Below are 9,986 nucleotides of genomic sequence, written 5' to 3' on the forward strand. Positions count from 1 at the left end.
TCCGTGAAGAATTTCTTCCTAATGTCCAGCCTAAACTTGCCCTGTTGCAACTTGCAACCATTCCCCCTGGTTCGACTTGTTGATACCAGTCTTCAATGCTGGAAATTTTGGACTTCAAAAAAAAAGTTTCTGTGAATTGGTTGCAATAATTGATGGCTCAGTTCAAAGAGAATTGACAAAATATGAAAACAGTGTACCCAAGACTAAAGACCAAGTTGCATTAATTACCGTGTTTTAGGGTGAGAGATGATTCAAGTAACAAGATGGCAATCAGTGCATCTTCCTCAAGTACTTTTTTTCTTAAACTTAATTTAGTGTGAGCCTTAGACAGTGAAATCCTAAGAAATTGATATAAGCGTGGCAGAAGTGAAAAATACTGCAGGCAGGCATGAATTCAATATATATTGTCCTGTTTAAAGTAGTTCTGTGAATCAAAATACCAGAGAGGTTTTTTTTTCCATGCTTCAGCTGTGTAAACTTTTCACAAATACTGTGCAGTTACACTTGTCACTGACAAAGGACATATGCATGACTTTCTTGGGCTATGAAAGCAGTTAATAGGTCTATTTGCTTGCATAACTCAAAGTTGGGATAATTCACGTGCCATTTTTGTTTTTCTAGATGCGTTTAATAATGATAATTGTTTCTTAAATCATATTTTTCCATGGCAAATATATTAAAACTTTTTTTTTTTTTGCAATATCAATATACAAAATAAACAGTACTCGTAAATGGTAAATAAGATTCTTTATGCTTGAATTTTTCAACACTTAAGTCTGTCTAGATTTTTGTTTAGCAAGCTCTTGAGCAGGTTAGCACTACTTGTATTTGAAATGCAGAATTGTTTCCTTTACTAAGAGTAGGACGTACAGAGTTTTTAGTGCAGATGCTGATAATGTTGATCCATGAACAGAATCCCTTCTCACTCTGCGACTTGCAAGATAGTAGCCCTGAATGAGGCTTTCTGCTTCTGAACTCAGTTCAACGTGAAGATTCTTAGCAAACAAAATAAACTAGAGAGAGGGTATAAATTTTAAGTATTTAACCGAATGAGTTTACATTTTTCACGCCTTATAACATACTAGTGGCATAGCAAGAGTTTGGACAATGTATTCCACCAATAGTTTTTATAAAAACTGCTGTCACTATTCAGCCATGCATAAGGATATTTCTTGGATGCTTAAAACAATAATCTTATTTATACTAGGAATACAGTTTATTAAGAACAGCATATTAACTTTTACTACTGATTGTAAATGGTTCTGGTCAAAAGTTGGTATTGGAAATCTGTTCTCAGGTGAATGTCAACCTAGTATGTTTTTCAGAAACAAGATTAAACTGAATGACCCTTTCAAAGAACTGAAGCTCTTTTTATCAGTGATCCTATTAGTGCCAGTGGGAATATGGGGTGGGGAGAAAGAGGAGAAACCAACTTCTAACCAATTTAATAATTGGTCAGAATGTGCAGAGAGAACTTTCTGCTTCCACAGTATGATATGCCCAGCTATAACACATTTCAGTATGACTTGGGAGTACGTTACCTCCTCGTAATCCTGTGTTCTGAACTGCTGTGAAACTTTGTACAGCGTGGCTCCAGGATTAATGGCTTTTTTCAAGACATGATGTACAAGAGGAGCAGACAGCTGACAGGAAGGGAACTCATTGTGTATCAAAAGGCCAAAAACATCTACAAGGTTAGGAGGAATCAAACTCATGTCCTAAAGAGAAGACCCCCCGCCCCGAGAGAGGAAACAATTACTTCGTCCTTCTGATTTGTAGAAATATTGTATTGTTTCAATCTGAAGTGTTCAATATCCATATATACTGAGCCCTGCTAGGTTATGTAATGAATTACCTATAATAAATGAAGTAAAATTTTGTTCCAGTAGTAGTTGTCAGAAGCTACTCTGACTAAAAGAACTGATACCTACTTTTGGGAAAGCTAGCTCATTTTAGAAGATAGCCGAGTTACAATCACTTAAGTTGTTATGTTTTGGGAAATACTAACAAATTTGATTCTTTTCATTATTTTATAAGTTGAAATAACCATAAACACAAATGACTGGTATGGTGCAGTTACTGTCATAACAAAGCATGTGCTTTACCATCTGTCCAATTACAAAGTTATCCTTTTGTGTATGTTTCTTTGAGGAGGAATCCACATCTACAAAAGACCAAAAATTGGTCTGAACTGGAATAGTAACGTGTTGGTCAGCTTCTTCTCCGTACTTCTTCCCAGGAATGAATACTGTTGTTGTTCTGCTCTCTAGCACTAGGATGGGACAAAAATAGATAGTTATGTCATCACCCTAGTTTAACTTTGAATTCTAGTCCCACATGCATTATCTGAAACCAGTCACGATCCAGGAAGCTCTATAGCCATGGCAAATAGAAACTTATAGGACAGGACCTTGGGTTTTCTTGACCTTGTTTCTTAAGTGACTCATTAAAAATAGCTTACAGATTTCCACACCATTTGATGTCCTTAAGCTGGGGAGCAAACATAGCCATGAATTTTCATGTTTGTTTTGTTCCATTCCCTCATTTGTTAGTAGGTGTGAGCTTACCAGACTGTAGAAGTTCAAGTTTATCCTTCTTATATGAAGATAAGTCTCCTATGTAGCAGATGCCACCCTTAGCCAGCACAGCACTGCAAGCTTGGATACTAGCACTTCCAGATCCATGTTTATCTTTGGACACAGAAGGAAAAATTTCGTTGGTGGGTGGGTGTCGTACGCCACGAGGCAGAAGACATATGCTGTAATTAAGAAGCCTAGAGGATCAAATAATTCTGTCAGTCATCAATTGTTACTGTTCAGTTTTACAAAACTTACTACTATACTTAGTACTTTATAATGGTATTTACATATATTAAGACTCACTTATAACCAACAAAAAAAGCCCTGTTTTGAGTTGACAAAGAAGAAAGTTATTTTGTTTAAATTAATGTAGAGATTTGAGAAGCTAGAGCCTTTTGCTTTTATCATTCCAAGCTTCTGGGACAGTCTTCAGTTTTGATTTTAGAAGAATGTTTTGTCTAAGCTCTGCTAAACAATGCAGTGGTAAAATCTAACTGAGATCATCACGAGAATGTTAAGAGGCTTTAGTACTGGTGAAGTTCTGATCCAGATTTATTAGTCAAAATATATAAAAAGGTCCCAGGGATAAATATTTGGTATTTTTACTAAGTCGGAGCACTGTATATTCTTTTAAAATATAATCTCAGCTTTTCATGTTAGACCGATCCTGTTATCTTTAAGAATACTCATGGTTTTAATTCCAACTTACGTGAAAAATAGGAATCTCTTTACCTGTCAATTACTAGCGTGTCGCTTGTCACAATCAAGAGATCCAGATAATCTGCATTTTCTTTTTCACCTGTCTGTACTAGACTCAGCAATATTGCAAGTTTAAGAGTATTGTAAGTGCCTGGTGGAACAACTTCAGAAGCAAAGATATTGACAAGGATGGCAGTAAACCTCCAGCAGGAGCTTGAAGTCAGTGAGAGCAGATACTTAAAATTTTTACTGACAAAAGAAGGGCCTAATGAAAACAAAGCACATGGTTAACAAAAACTTCCTAAGAGAGCTGCAGATCTATTAGATTAAATCACTGTTCTAGTCAAAACTTACAAAGAACGAGCATGTTTACATATTAAGAACAAATTCAGCATGAATGACACTATTAATTCTGCTTTTAAAAAGGTAGCAGACATGATCTGCTCAAACTGATGGCATGAGAAAAGAATAACCAACTGAAATATCAGGTTCATTTAGAGTATGATTTCAGTGGATAGGAGGAGTTGGAAAGAGAAGCTGAAATGCGTAAACAATTGTGTAGTTTCCTATGGAAACTGAGCAAAAGAAGATATTGTCAGATAACAGCAAGCATACATTTTGGACTGCAAGAGGAAAGTCCCAGAGTGGTTTTGTAATCTAGACCTCTAAACAATAGAAAACTCAAAGGTTTTGTTCTAGATTTTTTTCCAAATTTTTTTTTAGTCAGTTTTCAGTGGAGCTTTCTTACCATTTGGTTTACAGAGTTGCACACTATTGACTTCTATACACGCTGTAGCTTGTAAGCCGTTTTGCACACAAGCTGGAATTCCTATAATCTTGTAGTGGTCTCCTATTTTCATTTTATTGGCCAGTTCATCTAGAAATTTAAAAGAAAAAAAAAAAAGGTGGTGGTGGTGAGAGGAAGGTGCAGTTAGCTTCCTGCACAGGAACCTATGTTAGGTCATAAAAACAGTTGTAAAGACATGGTCAGAAAACTTTTCTTCACATTCTGAACTGTTTGATTTTATGAATGATTTCACTGCAGAAAACAACAGTTGGATGCCAGGTTCACCATAATGGACTACATAAAATGAAGCATACAGTTCTGATTAATTAGTGCAACAGATAAGAAAGGCACACCGGGTGAGGAAATGGAGATTCCTGATAAATAAGATGGATAATGCAGTTAGGTCTGCACTGAAAAGAAAAGGTGTTTGCACATATGCCTTCCTACTCTGAAACTTGTGGTGACACCATTATCAGTTCCTGTCCTATAAAATGTCAGAGAGAAAAACACACCAAAAAGGAGATTCAAACTACACAAATTTCAAAAGGACACACAAAGAGCTTTGGGAACCTTGGTATTTCTGTGCATCTTTAAAAAAAAAAATCACCTTTGATTTTTTGAAGTAAAGGTTAGTTCCAACCAGATATGCATCTCAGCTGTGAGACCCTATCTCTAGCCTCAGTGATCACCAAAGCCAGTGAAAATTTATTGGATGCATAAATCAGTGTCTCACTCACAAATTGTTTTATAAATATATTATTTATAATTTTTTTTCTATTTAGTTTTCAGTGAATGAACCATATAATTGCATGGACTTTTGGAATGGTGTGGTGGTTTTTTCTTGTTTTGAAGAGAATGGAAGTATGTTGATGAGTTGTGATTTTAGTTAGATAGTCATCTCAGAAATTATTTAATGTTTACAGTGGAAGGTAGTGGTAGTAGAAGCCAAAAATGCTGATGGACTGCGGAAACAGCTAGAATGAGGAAGGATGTTAAAAGTGCCTGAAGTTAGTACAAAACAGTATGACCAAAGGAAGTAGAAAGGAGGAAAAAAACAAGCTAGTTATAATGTAATACTGCAGAGCTGGCACAGGGATTTTATTTTTTAAAAAAACACTTTTGCCCTGTGCACTCTGCAGTCACCTGTGTCTAGCTAATTTTATGTATTATCCCCCCTCAACTTTGTCAAAGAACTGGAATATAAATTATGACTTTCGCTATTTTATCCAGAGAAACGGACCTCTAAGGAAAATGCTAAGGATTGTTACAGTTCAATTCCAGACCATTCCTAACAAAACTCAGCTTACCTCTCAAGAAAACTGTAAAGGTCTGAATCCTAAAGTGTGATTTATCATTGCAACATCCTTTCAAAGCATCAAGAACTTTTGCATCAATCATTTCAACTATTTGTTTATCTTTCAAAACAAAGGCAAAGAAATGGTTAGTTCTCTTGAAAGCAGTACAGCTTTTTTTTTTTAAAATGACTGGAGCATCTTGGGACTTTTTCCACTTAACCATTTTATTTACTTATTGTGTAACAGAAGTAGGAAAGTAGTAGATTTGAAAATAAAGCTACGGAGATCCTACCACCAAGTACTCGAAATTTCATGTTTTCCTGCAGTGGTGAAGAACACAAGCTACACACAAAATCACTCCTCACTGTGGCAGATTCTGTAGCTCCAGGCAGATGCACCCTAATGTACCTAAACCCTAAAAGAAAATAAATAAAATATATTATTTACGAGACATTTAAAATGAGGATATGGCTTTCATTTTAAATTTCCTATCGAGAATAAAAGTGATTGAAATGCAGGACAGTGAAATTCCGAATTTACCATGTGTTTCTTCAGATGAGCATACCTTCATATGCTGTGCTTCTACTGAAATGACCTGTGTAATTCGCTAGAGGTGGACCACAAGGTGGCAGAATTCCCTTTCGCACAGTCCCAGGCAGAGAGGTTGGGCCTCTGAGCAGCCTGCTTGGCGTGGAAACGCCACGGGATGTGGATATGGCTCCTAAGGACATCATTGGGATTTACTCTGCAGCCTCCTAACTTCGAGATTTCACTTCTCCTGTAATTTTAGGGCCCAGAAGCAAACTAAACGGCCTTAATAGTACGCAAGGCCTCATCCTGCAATGGTACACGCAGCTGAGCGTACTACTCAAAGTAGTAATTCCACAGAAGTCAGCTACTCATTAAAGCAAACTTGGGCTGTGCTACGAGCTTTTGCCAGTCCTTTCAGCATACTGTTCCATGGCACTGTTCTATAAACAGAAACAGTTTCCAGGAAGGATAAAAAAACCCCCATTCTACCAGTTTAAGTTTTTTTTCTTTTTCTTTCAGATCTTTTCTTAAATTGTATCAGTGACAACCTTTTCTCCTATAAAGTATCTTCAGCATTAGGCAAATGGATTGCTGGCACAGCTGTGCTCTCAAAGCATTTATGCTGAGCAACCCCTGGCAAGATCCACTGCTTTCAATTAAGAAAATCATTACAAAAGTGCCTGCATAATAGGACTGCATAGGAAAATGCCTTTTTCAGCTTATAAATATTATTAAGACCCTTTTGAAATAGTACTGGTTATTTTTTTAACTACCTTCAGAAAATGGACAGGTTTCCTCAGTACAAAGAAATCTTGCTCCTTGTGTGTATTTTGTTACAGTTCCCATTGCAATCACTATTCCTTCAGACATATAAAATCTTCGAGATGTGTAATTAAAGGGAAACGCAGAAAGACTCAGAACATAACTTGGTAAAGGTGGCAGATGTGTTGGTTTCAGTAGTATACTTATCTAACAAGAGACACAATTACATTAATAATGTAAAAATATTTATTTAAAACTGCTTTCCTTACGTGGGCAAACACACAATGTGGTATGTAGCTATTAGAATAAAATCAAAAGTGCATGAAGTGTAAGAGTAATTAGGTTTTGTATTAATTACCTCAAAATTATTGCAGTATGGTTGGGTGAGACTTCAAGCTATTTTTAATTAAAAGCAATACTACAACTAAACAAAAAATGAAAACTGAAGCTAATACAAAACCAGTATTTGTTAATACTTCAACATACTTTAAAGATTTAAGATGTAAATGGAGGAAAACAATGCAGACTCACCTGGGCCTCTGTCTGCAACTGATCAATTAATGATAATGTTTTAATCGCTATGAAACATACCTGTGATTGAAAAATAACTTCATTTTAGAAAGGAAAATCCAGTTAAAATATGGAACACGTACTTTTTTCTACTCTTGTCTATAAATACTTACTGACTGAAAAATCTGTGCCGCTTGTATGGGATTATGAAGAATGCAGTTCCCAAGAGTTGCATCTAATTCAGTAATATCAGAAGGATTTATTGAAATAACGAAACGATAAACAGCATAACTTTGTTTTGAGTCTGCAGGAGCAAAAAGCACCTTAAATAAAAATAATAGAGATTTGTGCAACATTATGTATCAATTCAACAGAGTATCAATTGAATGAGTGATACCGTTATATTTTTTGCAATCCTGCACGAATTTCTGGAGGCCACCACTTCTGTCAAGGTAAACAAGGGCAATTTCCCTCATTTTCTGTATTTCACGATGCATCTTCCAAGAAAGATCTTTGCACTCTTTATCAAAATACTGGAATAAACTGTGAAGAAATGACATTAGAACTGGCCATGCTACAATAATAATAAAGGTATCTATTACCAAAGCCATACAAAATTAAAATAAATAGTATCTTTTTCCAATTAGGCAATTCTTCAAGGATTTTTAAAATACCACTCAATGGAAAGTTCTTTCCAATGGCTGAAGCATACTACATTCCCAAAGTCAATTCCTGAAGAATGCTTTAGTGTTTTCTCAGTGAATTATTTCACTGCTCAATTTTGCTTACCTATGAAATTAAAGTTTAAATTAAATTTAACCTGCCCTATGTATTTTACAGGTACAATCAGCCTGTCAACAGTAAGACTTAAATATATCCCTTATCTGATATGTCTGTCCTAGCTGTTAAAAGCATGGAACTGGACACCACCTTTTCCCTTTTTAAATCCTGACCTTCCTACTCTGCTGTTACCTCCTGTAGCATCCCCTTGAGGCTCTGGTATTGCAAACACTTCCATCCATGTACACAGAAGATCAACTGATTCCCATACACAAAATTTTCCACAACTACAGTTGTGATTTGCAGGCTGACCATGCTCTTCAGTGCTGTTTACACTGTGTATTATTCACATTTCTCTCTCTCTCTTTTTTTTTTTTTAATCTGTAAAATCTTGTATCATGAAACACTACTTGGCTGAATTTAGGAGAGTTACTAAGGCCAAAATATGCTATTTTGTGTATACATATCTGTTTTACTGTCTTACAGATTTTCTTCTACAAAGTGTCCTTTGTGCTCTCTATAGGTAACCAACAGGAAATACCAATTAAAGCTTAAAAAATAGATTTAGCTACCTAGTAAAGGACAAGACACAGTTACTGGGCTGATGAGGAAGCAAAGCTCACAGCCTATGGAAAGATCCCCAGTAGGAGTTCACAGAGCTGGGTTCAGGAGGACAAAAGAGATCAACATCTAAGAGTGAAGTAATTGGATCCTGGTGCCACACTGGTGTGGCAGCAGTGTAAAACCTGTCATCTGAGAACTCTACACTGTCAGCTGGTAGCAGTGCTGAGTGGCCTGAAGTGTGAAGTTTTAAGCCCAAGCTGAAAGAGAATTTATGGTAGGGATGCTTTCCCTGTTTTCTTTAGAATTACTCCTACATGATAAATGCTCCATCCCTCAAAATCTTCAAGAAGGGATGAAAGAACCACACACACAGATCCACCCTACCTCCCTGGACCCCTGTGTTCCCCTGACTAGAAGAAAGGATGCTGGACACAGCTTCAAAGGACTAAGCTGTGGGCCCAGGTCATTGTGCACTAACCACTGTCAACACTTAAGCCTCAAAACCCAGCATCTGTCAAGTCCCACTGTGGGGTGACCATGCCAATCAGTGCCACTGCGGTCAGCTAACCCCGCTCAGGGGCCCTCCAGTGTGTGACGATTTGAGCACGATCCCAAAGCCATCCCCACCCGTGGCTTCAAGCTCCTGCCATGAGCACCCTTTCCTCACAAACCCCACCAGTGCCTCCCCAAAATATTCTCCAGCCTTCCCCTGTCCCCCTCTTCAGCACTGCTGTGTCAGCAGCAACAGGCAGTGAGGGTGACCAGGCTGCCCAAACAGGATTGCGGAATCACAGAATTGCCTAGATTGCAAAAGACCTTTAAGATCATTGAGTCCAACCATTAACCTAACACTGACAAGTTCTCAGCTAACCCCTATCCCTGTGCACTGTGTCCACTTGACTCTTGAATACCTCCAGGGAAGGGGACTCCACCACTGCCCTGGGCAACCCATTCCAATGTCCTTTCAGCGAATAAATTCTTCCTCATATAGAATCGTAGAATCATTCAGGTTGGAAAAGACCCTCAGGATCATTGAGTCCAACCATGAACCCTACTTTACAAAGCTCACCCTTCCCCTGGCACAACTTGAGGCCATTTCTTCTTATCCTGTCACTTGTTACTTGGTTGAACAGATTGATCCCCACCTCACTACGACCTCCTTTCAGGTCCCTAACCTGCGACAAGAGTGGTAAGGTTTTCCCTCACCCTCCTTTTCTCCCAGCTAAATGACTTCGGCTCCCTCAGCCGCTCCTCACAGGACTCGTACTCTAGGCCCTTCACCAGCTTTGTTGCCCTTCTCTGGACATGCTCGAGTGCCTCACTGTCCTTCTAGTGAGGAGCCCAAAGCTGAACACAGTGCTCCTGCTGACACAAGGCCTGATGCAGGCCAGGATGCCACTGGCCGCCTGGGCACTGCTGCCTCACGTTCAGCTGGTTGTCTAACAACAGCCCCAGCTCCCCTTCTGCCGGGCAGCTCTC

General features: G+C 38.1%; 1 protein-coding gene across 1 annotated transcript in view; it reads right to left on the reverse strand.

The window, feature by feature from the left end:
- The window catches only part of MCMDC2 (minichromosome maintenance domain containing 2), an 8,384-nt gene extending 724 nt beyond the window's left edge, over positions 1-7,660 (reverse strand). The window contains exons 1-13 of the mRNA XM_009873828.1: positions 7,561-7,660; positions 7,337-7,467; positions 7,185-7,244; positions 6,665-6,860; positions 5,653-5,775; positions 5,373-5,480; positions 4,027-4,155; positions 3,312-3,543; positions 2,568-2,773; positions 2,106-2,272; positions 1,542-1,718; positions 871-1,013; positions 229-338 (exon numbers count right to left, since the gene is read on the reverse strand). Coding sequence (XP_009872130.1) covers positions 229-338; positions 871-1,013; positions 1,542-1,718; positions 2,106-2,272; positions 2,568-2,773; positions 3,312-3,543; positions 4,027-4,155; positions 5,373-5,480; positions 5,653-5,775; positions 6,665-6,860; positions 7,185-7,244; positions 7,337-7,467; positions 7,561-7,660 — 1,882 coding nt within the window. The remainder of the gene's footprint in view (positions 1-228; positions 339-870; positions 1,014-1,541; positions 1,719-2,105; positions 2,273-2,567; positions 2,774-3,311; positions 3,544-4,026; positions 4,156-5,372; positions 5,481-5,652; positions 5,776-6,664; positions 6,861-7,184; positions 7,245-7,336; positions 7,468-7,560) is intronic.
- Positions 7,661-9,986: the final 2,326 nt, after the last annotated feature.

This window comes from Apaloderma vittatum, unplaced genomic scaffold, assembly GCF_000703405.1.
Source record: "Apaloderma vittatum isolate BGI_N311 unplaced genomic scaffold, ASM70340v1 scaffold10587, whole genome shotgun sequence".
Classification (NCBI taxonomy): domain Eukaryota; kingdom Metazoa; phylum Chordata; class Aves; order Trogoniformes; family Trogonidae; genus Apaloderma; species Apaloderma vittatum.